Consider the following 14,542-nt stretch of genomic DNA (forward strand, 5'->3'; position numbering starts at 1 on the left):
CTGTTCACTCTGATGGTAGTTTCTTTTGCTGTGCAGAAGCTCTTTAGTTTAATTAGATCCCATTTGTCAATTTTGTCTTTTGTTGCCATTGCTTTTGGTGTTTTAGACATGAAGTCCTTGCCCATGCTTATGTCCTGAATAGTAATGCCTAGGTTTTCTTCTAGGGTTTTTATGGTTTTAGGTCTAACATTTAAGTCTTTAATCCATCTTGAATTGATTTTTGTATAAGGTGTAATGAAGGGATCCAGTTTCAGCTTTCTACATATGGCTAGCCAGTTTTCCCAGCACCATTTATTAAATAGGGAATCCTTTCCCCATTGCTTGTTTTTCTCAGGTTTGTCAAAGACCAGATAGTTATAGATATGCGACGTTATTTCTGAGGGCTCTGTTCTGTTCCGTTGATCTATATCTCTGTTTTGGTACCAGTACCATGCTGTTTTGGTTACTGTAGCCTTGCAGTATAGTTTGAAGTCAGGTACTGATACCAAAGCCGGGTAGAGACACAACCAAAAAAGAGAATTTTAGACCAATATCCTTGATGAACATTGATGCAAAAATCCTCAATAAAATACTGGCAAAACGAATCCAGCAGCACATCAAAAAGCTTATCCACCATGATCAAGTGGGCTTCATCCCTGGGATGCAAGGCTGGTTCAATATACGCAAATCAATAAATGTAATCCAGCATATAAACAGAGCCAAAGACAAAAACCACATGATTATCTCAAAAGATGCAGAAAAAGCCTTTGACAAAATTCAACAACCCTTCATGCTAAAAACTCTCAATAAATTAGGTATTGATGGGACGTATTTGAAAATAATAAGAGCTATCTATGACAAACCCATAGCCAATATCATACTGAATGGGCAAAAACTGGAAGCATTCCCTTTGAAAACTGGCACAAGACAGGGATGCCCTCTCTCACCACTCCTATTCAACATAGTGTTGGAAGTTCTGGCCAGGGCAATTAGGCAGGAGAAGGAAATAAAGGGTATTCAATTAGGAAAAGAGGAAGTCAAATTGTCCCTGTTTGCAGACGACATGATTGTATATCTAGAAAACCCCATTGTCTCAGCCCAAAATCTCCTTAAGTGGATAAGCAACTTCAGCAAAGTCTCAGGATACAAAATCAATGTACAAAAATCACAAGCATTCTTATACACCAATAACAGACAAACAGAGAGCCAAATCATGAGTGAACTCCCATTCACAATTGCTTCAAAGAGAATAAAATACCTAGGAATCCAACTTACAAGGGATGTGAAGGACCTCTTCAAGGAGAACTACAAACCACTGCTCAAGGAAATAAAAGAGGATACAAACAAATGGAAGAACATTCCATGCTCGTGGGTAGGAAGAATCAATATCGTGAAAATGGCCATACTGCCCAAGGTAATTTACAGATTCAATGCCATCCCCATAAAGCTACCAATGACTTTCTTCACAAAATTGGAAAAAACTACTTTAAAGTTCATATGGAACCAAAAAAGAGCCCGCATCGCCAAGGCAATCCTAAGCCAAAAGAACAAAGCTGGAGCCAACTTGGTTCCATTCTCCCATCACTTTCATGTACACCAATCAAACGTAGGTTCAATCTTTTCACATAGTCCCATGCTTCTTGGAGGATTTGTTCATTCCTTTTCATTCTTTATTCCCTAATCTTGTTTTCACGCTTTACTTCATTAAGTTGATTTTCAATCTCTGATATCCTTTCTTCCACTTGATCAATTTCACTACTGATACTTGTGTATGTGTCACGAAGTTCTCATGCTGTGTTTTTCAGCTCCCTAAGGTCATTTATGTTCTTCTCTAAACTGCTTACTGTAGTTAGCAATTCCTCTAACCTTTTTCAAGGTTCTTAGCTTCCTTGCATTGTGTTAGAACATGCTCCTTTAGCTCAAAGGAGTTTCTTATTACCTTCTGAAGCCAGGACCCACTTGAGGAGGCAGTCTGTCCCTTATCAGAGCTCTAGTGCTGTGCTGGGGGATCTGGTGCTCTTTTCAGAGCTGGCAGGCAGGAAACAAAGTCTGCTGGAGCTGCACCCACAGCCACCCCTTCCTCCAGTTGCTCTGTCCCAGGGAGATGGGAGTTTTATCTATAAGCTTCTGACTGGGGCTGCTGCCTTTCTTTCAGAGATGCCCTGCCCAGAGAGGAGGAATCTAGAGAGGCACTCCTGCTACAATGACTTTGCCAAGCTGCAGTGCACTCTGCCCAGTTCAAACTTTCTAGCGGTTTTGCTTACACTGTGAGGGGAAAACCTCCTACTCAAGCCCCAGTAATTGTGGACACCCCTCCTCCCACCAAGCTTGAGCGTCCCAGGTCAACTTCAGACTGCTGTGCTGGCAGCAAGAATTTCAAGCCAGTGGAGCTTAGCTTGCTGGGCTCCATGGGGGTGGGATCCACTGAGAAAGACCACTTAGCTCCCTGGCTTCAGCCCTTTCTTCACGGGGGTGAATGGTTCTGTCTTGCTGGCATTCCAGGGACCACTGGGGTATGAAAAAAAACTCCTGCAGCTAGCTTAGTGTCTGCCCAAATGCCAGCCCAGTTTTGGGCGTGAAATCCAGGGCCCTGGTGGTGTAGGCACCCAAGGGAATCTCCTGGTCTTCAGGTTGCAAAGACCATGAGAAAAGCATAGTATTTGTGCCAGAATGCACTGGTCTTCACGGCACAGTCCCTCACGGCTTCCTTTGGCTAGGGGAGGGAGTTCCCTGACCCCTTCCACTTCCCAGGTGCGGTGACACCCCACCCTGCTTCACGTCACCCTCTGTGGGCTGCACCCACTATCTAACCAGTCCCAATGAGATGAGCCGGGTACCTTGGTTGGAAATGCAGAAATGACCCACCCTATGTGTTGATCTCACGGGGAGCAGCAGACTGGAGCTGTTCCTATTCAGCCATCTTGCCAGCCACCAACTCTTTTTGTATCCTTTAAGTGGAGCATTTAGGCCATTTAGATTCAATTTTAGTATTGAAATGTGAGGTGCCACTGCATTCATCATATTCTTTATTGCCTCCGTCCTTTGGTTTTGTTTTTTGTTTTTGTTTTTTAACTTGTGCTTTTGTCTTATAGGTCCTGTGTGATTTATGCTTTAAAGAGATTCTGTTTTCATGTGTTTCTAGGATTTGTTTCAAGATTTAGAACTCCTTTTAGCAGTTCTTCTAGTGGTGACTTAGTAATGGTGAATTCTCTTAGCATTTGTTTGTCCAAAAACGACTGTATCTTTCCTTCATATATGATGCTTACTTTCGCTGGATAAAAAATTCTTGGCTGATAATTGTTTTGTTTGAGGAGGGTGATGATAGGGCTCCAATCCTTTATAGCCTGTACAGTTCCTGCTGAAAAACTGGCTGTTAATCTGATAGGGTTTCCTTTATACATTACCTGGTGCTTCTGTCTCACAGCTCTTAATATTCTTGCCTTCGTCTTAACTTTGCATAACCTGATGAGAATGTGCCTAGGCTAAGATCTTTTTGTGATGAATTTCCCAGGTATTCTTTGTGCTGCTTGTATTTACATGTTCTTTGTGTTTCTTGTATTTGCATGTCTAGGTGTCCAGCAAGGCCAGGTAAGTTTTCCCCAGTTATTCCCCCAAATATGTTTTCCAAGCTTTTAGTATTGTCTTTTTCCTCAGGAGCCACGATTATTCTTATATTTGGTCATTTAACATAATCCCAGACGTCTTGGAGGCTTTGTTCATATTTTCTTATCCTTTTTTCTTTGTCTTTGTTGGATTGGGTTAATTTGAAGTCCTTGTCTTTGAGCTCTGAATTTATTTTTTCTACTTGTTCAGTTCTACTGCTGAGACTTTCCAGAGCATGTCACATTTCCAAAGGTGTGTCCAAAGTCTACTGAATTTTTTATTGTTTTTTTATTAAGCTATCTATTTTTTTGAATATTTCACCTTTTACTTCTTGTACCTTTTTTTTTTTTTTTTTTTGGATTTCCTTGCATTGGGCTTTGCCTTTCTCTGGTCCCTCCCTGATTAGCTTAATAACTAACCTCCTGAATTCTCTTTCAGGTAAATCAGGAATTTCTTCTTGGTTTGGATCCATTGCTGGTGAACTGGGGGTGTGATGAGCCTTGTTTTGTCATATTACCAGGGTTGGTTTTCTGGTTCCTTCTCATTTGGGTAGACTGTGTCAGAGGGAATGTCTAGGGCTGAAGGCTGTTGTTCAGATGTTTTTGTCCCATGGGGTGTTCCCTTGATGTAGTACTCTCCCTCTTTTCCTATGGATGTGGCTTCCTGTGAGCTGAACTGCAGTGATTATTGCCTGTCTTCTGGGTCTTGCCACCTAGTGAGTCTACCCAGCTCTGGGCTGGTACTGGGGATTGTCTGTACAGAGTCCTGTGATGTGAACTATCTATGGGTCTCTCAGCTGTGGATACCAGTGCCTGTTCTGGTGTAGGTGGAGGAGGGTGCAATGGACTCCATAGGGGTTCCTAGCTTTGGTGGTTTAATGCTCTATTTTTGTGCTGGTTGGCCTCCTGCATCAGCTATACTAGTGTGCAGAGGGACTAGAGGTGGGTGGGCCCTAGAACTCCAAAGATTATATGCTCTTTGTCTTCTGCTACCAGGGTGGGTAGGGAAGGACCATCAGTTGGGGGTGGGACTAGGCGTGTCTGAGCTCAGACTTTCCTTGGGCCCATCTTACTGAAGCTTCTGTATGGTGTGGGGGTGAAGTTCCCAGGTCACTGGAGTTGTGTACCTAGGAGGATTATGGCTGCCTCTACTGAGTCATCTGAGTTGTCAGGGAAGTGGAGGGAAGCTGTCAGTCACAGGCCTCACCCAGCACCCATGCAAACTGAAGGGCTGGTCTTACTCCCATCATGCCCCCAACTCCCCAACAGCTCCAAGTCTGTTTCCAGGTGGGGGGAAAGTCAGGCTTGAAAACTTGCCTGAGGCTTTCCACCTCCCAGCTGTGAAAGAAAAGGGCTTTAGTCCTTCCCCCACCTGTGAAGTCTGCAAACCAGATTCATGCCCTCCCCCAAGTTCTGGCCAGGAGGCTTCTCCCCCTGTTCAAATTGTTAGAAAGTTCAGGTAGAGCAGTCCTCCCTGTGGAGTTTTACCCTCTGTTCCTTTGGCCACCCTTCTGATGGATCCCTGTGGTGCCAGGCAGGGATGAGCTGCTTGGGGATCCAGCAAGCTCCCAGGTCTTCTCTGCTGCTTTCTCTACCCCTATATTTCGCTTGGCTCAGCTCTCTAACTTTACTGAGCCCCAGGTAAAGTTGGGAACTTCTCCTGCAAACAGACTTTCAGCTTCTCCAGTTGTGGGGTGCGTTTGAGGGAGTAAGGCCTCCCTTTTCCACTTCTGCAATTGGGGAACTCACAGTATTTGGGGTGTCTCCCTTATCCTGCAGGAGCAGTCTGCTTCCTTCACACGGTCTGTGGGTCCTCTCAGGATTGCTGGTCTGTTCTTGCAGTCAATATGGGGCTAAAATTCACAATACGAGCCTCCGCATGCTGCTCTGTCCAGAGCTGCAGTCTAGTCCTGCCTCCTGTCTGCCATGATCCCTCACCTCTTGGGTTTTTCTTCTATTACTTTAAAGATGTTACTTTATCGTTTCTGACTTTCATTGTTTCTGATGAGAAGGCATCAGTCATTTGTGTAACTGTTCCTTTATATAAACAATCTTTTTTCCTCTGGCTTATAAAATTTTCCTTGCTTTCTTTGATTTTAGACAATTTAACCAAGAAGATTTGCCAAAGTAAATCATACATTTTTACTTTTCAAAATCATATTTCTGATTGATTAGTTTTCTTGAATCTGTGAGCTTCTTATTTTCTTCATATTTGGAAAGTTTTCAGCCATCACTGCTTCAGGCATTTTTTCTGTTCGAGTATCTCTTTCTTCTCTTGTGATATCTGATCACAAGATCAAATGATCATATGTATATTTTAAATGTTTTTGCTAATTCCATCATTTCTGTCATTTCTGGGTCTATTTGTATTGAGTGATTTTTCTCCTGGTTATGGATCACACTAAATGCTTCTTGTATGTCTAGTAAATTTTTAAATTTATGTCACATATTGTGGATGCCAGATAACTGAGCAATTTGATTTTGTTGTTTACCTATGAAGAGGTTAAGTTTTCTTCTGATGGGCAACTAATTTATGTTGAGATGATTTTGGTCTTTCTGACTTGCTTTTCAATTTTGGTAGGATTTTTGTGGAGTAGACTTTGCTCTTAAAATACATCAACTCTGTTTCCAAAGAGTGGCTTTTCTGGGGTCTCTACTGAATGCCCAAGATTTGCAATGAGGTCTCTTTTCTAGCTGGTAAGAACTCAAATATCCCCCAGTGCTTTGTGAGCTCTGCCATCTCCATTGAACTCACTGTTCCCTTGTAGTTGTTCTTTCCCCAGTGGCTGTTCTTTGTTCTACTTTCATTGTGGAATCACTCCCTGTGCAAATGCAGATTTATATTACACTGAGGTGACTTCTAGGTACATGACTGTAGCTCTTTATCTCCACAAATTCTTTCTCATTATTACCAAGTGTAGAAAATCCCAGCTGCCTTTGTAATCCCAAACTCTGGTGTCTCTCAGTTCATCAAGACTGCTGTGGTCTGCTTGGGCTCCATCTCTTTTTCCTTCAGTCCATGATGAAATACAGCACACTTATGGGGTTGATCACATTTGTTTTCTGTTCAAAATTATCTCAATACACTACTATCTGTTGTGCAACATGTGAAAACAGTATTTTCATATATTTTATAGTCATTTACTTCCAAAAGGCTGTTATGCTTATACCTGTTTTTTGTCCATGTACCTGTCCATTTTACTTTTCAGCATTTGTGTACTTCCTGACTCCCATCTGCCTTCCTGCTTTTGCTCTTCAATTCCTGGCAACACATGTCCTTTCAGACCACTGGTGCTTCAGGCCCAATGTGTTTCTACCCGTATGTATGTGTGTGTGTGTATATATATATGGGTATATATATATACACACATGCACACATATATTTGTGTGTGTAAATGAATATCCAGTTACATATCTGAATATTTATATATAAATATTTAAAATGTTATATTAAAATATATAAAAATACTCAGACATACATAGTGGAACAATATAACTTTTAATGAAATATTAAAAATATATAAATTTATACAAAAATTTAAATATAAAATTTATACACAAGCATATAAATATTCAGACATATATATAAATATTCAGATGTTTGTGTGTGTGTGTGTATATATATATGTATATATATATATATATATATATATACACATCTTAATTTTTTTTTTTTTACTTATTACCCATGACAAAAATGGCAAACAAACCTTCGGGAATTGAAATTTAGAATGACAGAATTGCACGAGTGAAAGATGACATTGATTTTTAGTGGGCATTGTGGAATGGTGCTGTGTTTAAGCTTTGGTCATTTATCTTCTGAGCTTTACATTAATATGACTTCGCCACTTCCGTATATTCTACTCCTTCCATAAAACTATTAGGAAAGATAGCAGGCCTAAAATTTCTCTTCTCTTAGACTCTTTGCTCAAAAGCAAAGGTCCTGAGACATTTTGCCAAAATGTGAGTCTAAGAGAAATTTGTCCCTAAGAAGTGAGCTTAAAGCATGGCTCTTCTAACCAATATTTGAGTTGGCTGTTGTTCCTCTTATGGTTTTAATCAAATACATACGCATTTGGGTAGTTTTCTGGGGTCCTCTGATGCCAGTGTGGTATCATAGATGACCAAGATTGACAGGTCCTTCCTGTGACAGTGGTGGAGGATATGCCACGATAACTCCGTCCATCACCATGGTAGCAATCCTGGACCACAGGGCTTTTCTTAGGTGGTGCTGAAATTAAAATAAAATAAATCATACTCAGTAATTGCATGAGCAGAGAAACATGGGAGACAATTTATGTCACATACTGGAGAGTAGCCTCTGAAAATTATTACTATTCTTTTTTCTACTAGTAGCAAAAGGATGTGAAAAGACCCAGTAGATTCATAGTATTCTAGAATTTTAATAAGTTCATAGAAACATTATTTTTAAATCGAAAGATAAAGAACAGAGGAGAATGCTGGACATTGGAAATTACATTCATGTGCAGCTCCATCGCATGAATCTCTGCTGGTTTTCATGAGAACCACAGGGCAGAAGACCAGAATGCAATGCATTCCTTGGTGCAGGCTGTAGGAGGTGACTGGTGGTCAGTCAGGGGCCGACACAAGACCCTTGCACATTTCCCTAGACCATTGCTCATACCAAGGCAAAAGGCTTAATCTTTTGAAAATTTGGGCAGGAAATCATCCTACATTTAGGAGTGTAGGCAAAGACTCATTGTTTCTCAAGGAGGGTTAGAGACAAACAACTTATTCCCTTGGAGGAGAGAGAGGGAATCTTCTGGTGCCCAGAGTCCTGAATTGCAACAAAGCAGAATTCTCTTCCTCTTCTTCTGTAGACTCACTGCCAATGCAGGTTTCATGAGAACAAGAGGCAAGAACACCTAGAAATTTCTAACTTCAAAGCTGAGGTGAACAGAGCCTGTGAAAGACTGAGATAGGCCAGGGAGAGACAGCATTCGTTGGTTACCTCCTGCTATGTAGCCCCAGGACAACAGAAAAATAATGCAGTCTCCTTAGGTTTCTCTAGGATATCATACTCAAAGGCCATGTTCTTAAGAAACTGCAAACTGTAGATTGCAATGAAAAAGGTCTATTTTAAATCACTGGAAAGGCTTATTGACTTGGAAATCTTCACCTATTTGGCAGGTTGTTAGAATATCCATTTTGGCTAGGACACTGAAATGACCCATTTAATAACCAGGGGAGTGGTAAGTCCAGTGCCCTGGCGGGTCTGTGCCCTTCCTAAAGACACTGCCTCCTCACGGGGTGCCAAAAATCACAGTTCTGGATCCCCCAGGGAGGGCGCTGAGGCTTTCCTCCACATTGCAGACCCTCAACCAACCCTCCAGTGTACCACTGAAGGCTTCTGCATCAGTAAGATTTTCCATGGTTTTTCATCCCAGTATATAGATGTCTAAACACAAATTTCTTACCTTGTTCAGAAGCAGCCTCTGTGCTTGGAACTGGGGCCACTGTGGGAGTTGTGAGGACACTCGATTCTGTCACTGGACATTGTGTCAGGTTGCAGTACTCCCACCTGACACTGGGATCCAGGGTGTAACACCAAGGGCGAATCTCAGCATCTGGATTCCTGCAGTAGTTCCTGGCCAGGCCACTGCAAATTTCAAAACAACACAGGTCACCAGAGATGGGAGAATATTCAAGGGCACTTAGCGCCCTCTACATTTTGCTGTAACAAAGTGTTAACAAGTGCCTTTGAAATATTCCCATTATACCACAATAATATTGCCACAAGCACAAATGGTCTTCAGCTTCAACTTTTGAACAACTGTGGACACATCACAGATTATAATTTTTGTTTTAAAACATCAAAAGTAGTATATGCTCTCTATGAAAACTGAGATAATACATGTCTGTACAAGAAAGGATCAGAATATCTTCCTTTCACCTTCTGCCAAATACTTTCCTCCAGAATAAATGACACAGATTTTGAAGTATGTATCTTAGATTTTTTAATGCGCATACAAAGATATCTCTGTCTGTCTAGCTCTTTGTATCTCTCTCTATAAGACTATATAGTAATATGTAAGTTGGAACTCAAATACATTTCCCCAAGGAAGAAATGGCATCCAAGATTATATAATTCCCATGCCAGCCCCCTTACTCTATTTACTCATAGTGTAGCATAAATGCTCTACATTTGCAATATAAAATAATAATGAAAATAGTATTACTATAAATACTGTATCTGGTAGAGCAAGTGGGTTTGGGTCTATAGGACTTATAAAAGCTTCCCTGGAAAACTAGCTCCCAGGCAGGATGCTGCTTCTCTAGGATGGGTTCATGGGCACGACCTCCTCTCCTGCTCTCAGTCCATCCTCTGCTGGCTGCAGTCACTCTGGGACTGAAGGAATGGGTGATGAGTTGAAAGAACAGCGGGACCCAAGGCATAAAGGGAGATGGCTAGGTAGACTATGGGATCTGAAGGGGTCAAGTGGCTATGGATGAGTCAGAAAACAATGTAGTAAGAGGCACAGCAGGTGAAGACCCCAGGCTGGAGGAATCTTGGAGAATGCCTTCCCCATTATGCCTCCCAAGAACATTGCTCCAACCTCTCAGAATCCTCACATTCATGACCTGTGGCTGTCTGAGAAAACTTGGAACGTATTATGGACCATGGGAATCCAACACGGTCTCTGTAGAGACTCTACACATGTGACCTAGTCTCAAGCCCAGATCCCCCATTTGAGGATGTTAGGCAGTGGTTTTTAACACAACTGGACGTATCAAGTGATGTAGCACCTGAAACAGATACCTGCTCTGTTTTTCAGTTGAGTATATTTTCACATAGAGTGAGATGCACAGATCTTAAATGTAGCTGGATGAGATTTGATAAATACATATACTTGTGTAGCGCACACTGCCCTCACGATGCAGAACATTTTCACCACCCCAGAAACTCCCTTGTGTGGCTGCTCAATCAATCTCTGCTACCCTCTTCCCACGGCCAGTGGCAAATGCTATTGGTTTCTTTCACCATAAATTATTTTGTGTCTTCTATAAACTCACATGAATGGACTCATACAGACTATACACTTTGACGTCTGGCTTCTTTCCTTAATATATTTTTGAGCTTTGTTCATGCTTCTGAGACTATCAGTAACTTGTTCCTTGTTGATGAATAGTATTCCTTTGTATAAATATACTGGAAATTCTTTTTTCATTTTCTTTTAATGAAACCATTTAAATAGTTTTCATTTTCTTTTGATGAAAACATTGAAATAATTTTTATTTTGAGTTTATAAAACATAAAGCTGCTATGAATATTTATATAGATTTTTGTGGACTTATGTTTTCATTTTGGGGGGTAAATATTCAAGAATAGAATTACAGGTTTGTAGGATAGATGCATATTTATGGAACTTTATAAGAAACCATCAGACTGATTTTTTAATTTGTTGTATGATTTTGAACTTCCACCAGCATATGAGAGAGTGGCACATTCTAGCTCCAAATCGGTGACACCACTTATTATTGTGTCTTCTTAATGATATCCATGTACACTGGATGTTCAGTGTCATCTTATGAGGGTTATAACTCTTGATTTTTGATGGCTAAGATGTTGTGCACTTTTTCAGGTGATTGTTGGCTCTGTGTGCATCTTTTCCTAAGAAATGACTATTCAAGCCTGTTGCCCATTTTGATTAGGTTGTTTGTCCTCTGATTAGTGAGTGGGAGAAATGTTTCTATACTCTGGATACAGGCCATTTGTCAGATATATGGATGAGAGTGTTTTTCTTCCAGTGTGTTACTTACTTATTTATTTTCTTAACAGTGATATTTGGTGAGCATAAGTTTTTATTCAATGAAAGTCCACATTATACTTTGTTTTCTTTTACAGTTAGTGTTTTCTGGTTCTTCCCTCAAAAAATTTTTCCTTCCCCAAGGTTATAAGATACTATACTTTTTCATAGCAGTTTTATATTTCAGCTTCAGAATTAGCTGTTACATTGAGGTCTAAGAGCTATCTCAAATTAATTTAATTTGAGTCATACAGTAGGATTCAAGCTTCACGTTTGTTATAGTTTTTTTCTATGGCTATCCAGTTGTTTCAGACCAATTTTGGAAAAAAAATTCCTCATTAAATTGCTTTGCTACCTGTATTGAAAATAAATTGACCATATATGTAAATTTATGCTGACCCTTTTCTGTTTTTGTTTGCATATGTTTTGCCCAATACTATGTATTTTTTGTTTGTTTGTTTGAGAGAGAGGGAAGGTTTTAATCTGTCTCCCAGGCTAAAGTTCAGTAGCACAATCATGGCTCATTTCAGCCTCCACCTCATGGGCTCCAGTGATCCTCCCACCTCAGCTTCCTGAATAGCTGGGACTACAGGCACATGGCACCAAACCTGGCTAATTTTTTTAAATATTTGTAGAGATGAGGGTCTTGCTATGTTGCCCAGGCTTGTCTGCAACTCCTCATCTCAGACAATCCTCTCATCTTGGCCTCCCAGAATGTTAGGATTACAGCCAAGGGGCCCAGCCAATACCATATGTCTTGATTACTGTGTCTTTATGAGAATTTCCATATTACCATATGCATCTATCCCACAAACTTGTGATTTTATTCCAAGTTTTTTATTCTTTTTAAAGATTGTCTTGGTGATTCTAGCATATACATTCTGTTAGGTTTTCAAGAAAAGACTGCAGCAATTCTGCTTGGGTGTGGGTTGAAGCTAAAGATCAGTTTTGTGAAAAGTGACATTGGATTTTTTAATCTATAAGCATGACGTGTCTTTATTTAGATCTTCTAATTTTCTTCTCACCAATGTTATGTAGTATACATGGTATAGCTCTTTTGCATATTGTGTTAAATTTATCAATAAAGTTTTTTTGTTTTGATAGTATTTTGTGGTTTTGATGCCAATTCCCATATGGTATTATTTTTCTTGTACTTACATAGCATTCTTTCACATCTTTTATTACATAATCCTGCTGATGAAACATTCTTTTATTTGTTCTTTGTTTTTAGGAGGACAGAATATGTACTTACGTAACATTCATTTTCAGTGGAATTGTTTGCTGTGCATAGCGTCTAAGCTTGCTGGGTTTTTTTCCTTCTTTTCACTCTAAAGGTGTTATTCCATTGTTTCTGACTTGATCTTTTTTTTTCTTCTTAGCATGTTATTTCACTTTTTCTGACCTGAGCTTTTCTTCTTCTTACTACTCTAAAGGTGTTATTTCATTGTTTCTGATTTTATCTTGTTTTCCTTCTTACCACTCTGAAGGCGTTATTCTGTTGTTCCTGATTTGATCTTTTTTTCTTTCTTACACTCTAAAGGTGTTATTCCATTGTTTCTGATTTGATCTTGTTTTCCTCCTTACCACTCTAAACGTGTTATTTTGTTGTTTCTGATTTGATCTTTTTTTTCTTCTTACCACTCTAAAGGTGTTATTCTATTGTTTCTGATTTGTGTTGTTTCTGATGAGAAGGCATCAGTCATTTGTGTCACTGTTACTCTATGTAAAGGTATGTTTTTTCCCTTGGGCTTCAAATAAGATTTTACTTTCTATCTTTGATTATGGACAATTTAATTATGATGTGTCCAAATAAATCATACAGCTTTACTTTTTAAAATCCTATATCTGATCCATTGAGCTTCTTGACTATGTGAGTTTATCATTTTTTCTATATTTAGAAAGTCATCAGCCATCACTGCTTCAAGTATTTTTTCTGTTCCAATATCTCTTTCCCCTCCTCTGTGACTTGCTTTAAACAAATATTAAATATTTTGATATTTTCATAGATGTCCTTGAGGCTCTGTTTATCTTCTCAGGCTTTGTATAAGCGTGCTATGGTTTGCACCACCCTAATATTTTATAGTTAGCTTTATCATCTGTACTATCTAATATGATTATAAGGCCATGTAGTGATTTTCTCATTAAAGAGATGTCTTTTTTTTTCAGTTCTTGACTCTCCATTTGGTCCTTTTACAATTTTTCTTTCTGTTGATATTATCCATTTATTTATTTCTTGCCCACGCTTTCTTTAAATCCTTGAACACAATTATGATACATACATTTTAAATCTCCTTGCCAATTCTGTTATTTTTATCATTTTGGGGTCTATTTGTATTGACTGATTTTTCTCCTGGTTATGGGTCACACTAAATGCTTTTTGTATGTTTAGCAAATTTTTAAATGTATGTCACACATTGTGCATACTATATAATTGAGCAATTTAATTTTGTTGTTTACCTCTGAAGAGGTTGTTTTCTTCTGACAGGCAATTAATTTACTTGGAGATCATTTGGATCTTTTTAGACTTGGTTTCTAAGCTTTTCTAGGGTGTTTCTGGAGTAGACTTTATTCTAGGAATGCATTAATTCTACTCCTGAAGTATGGTTTTTTGGGGTCTTTGCTGAATGCCCAAGATGTTCAATGAGGTGTCTCTCCTCAGGCTGGTCAGAGCTCAAATACCTCCCAGTGCTATGTGAGCTCTGGCATCTTCATTGAGCTCACTGTTCCCCTGCAGTTGTTCTTTCCCCAGTAGCTGTTCCTTGTTCTCCTTTCTCTCTGGAAACTCTTTCTGTGCATACACAGATTTCTGTTCAGCCAGAGACTTGAAGAGACTTCTGTGTGTATTCCTAGAGCTCCTTTTCTCCACAAATACTTTCTCATTATTACCTAACCTAGAAAATCTCGGTTTTATTAGTAAACAAAACTCCAGTCTCTCTCCCCAGTTTAGCAAGACTGCTGTGGAATGCTTTGGTTAAAACTCTTTGCCCTTAAGTCTAGGAAGGGTAATTATGGGGTTGATCTTATTTGTTTCCCTTTCTAAACTATCTCAGGTTGTACTGTCTGCTGTCCAACATGTGCAAACAGTTTTTCCATATTATTCATACTCACTTATGGCAAGAGGCCAGTTTTTGTCAGACATGCATTTTTTTGTCCATGTACCTGCCCATTTTAATCACCACATCTGTTTACTTC

General features: G+C 39.6%; 1 protein-coding gene across 5 annotated transcripts in view; it reads right to left on the bottom strand.

Moving 5' to 3' along the window:
* LPA (lipoprotein(a)) overlaps positions 1-14,542 on the bottom strand; it is a 176,197-nt gene that overhangs the window by 42,091 nt on the left and 119,564 nt on the right. For all 5 annotated transcript variants that reach the window (XM_063813639.1, XM_054686968.2, XM_054686969.2 and 2 more), the window contains 2 exons: positions 9,020-9,201; positions 7,653-7,812 (listed from right to left, as the gene is read on the bottom strand). In XM_063813639.1, the coding sequence (XP_063669709.1) occupies positions 7,653-7,812; positions 9,020-9,201 (342 nt within the window). The remainder of the gene's footprint in view (positions 1-7,652; positions 7,813-9,019; positions 9,202-14,542) is intronic.

Source organism: Pan troglodytes, chromosome 5, assembly GCF_028858775.2.
Source record: "Pan troglodytes isolate AG18354 chromosome 5, NHGRI_mPanTro3-v2.0_pri, whole genome shotgun sequence".
Lineage (NCBI taxonomy): Eukaryota > Metazoa > Chordata > Mammalia > Primates > Hominidae > Pan > Pan troglodytes.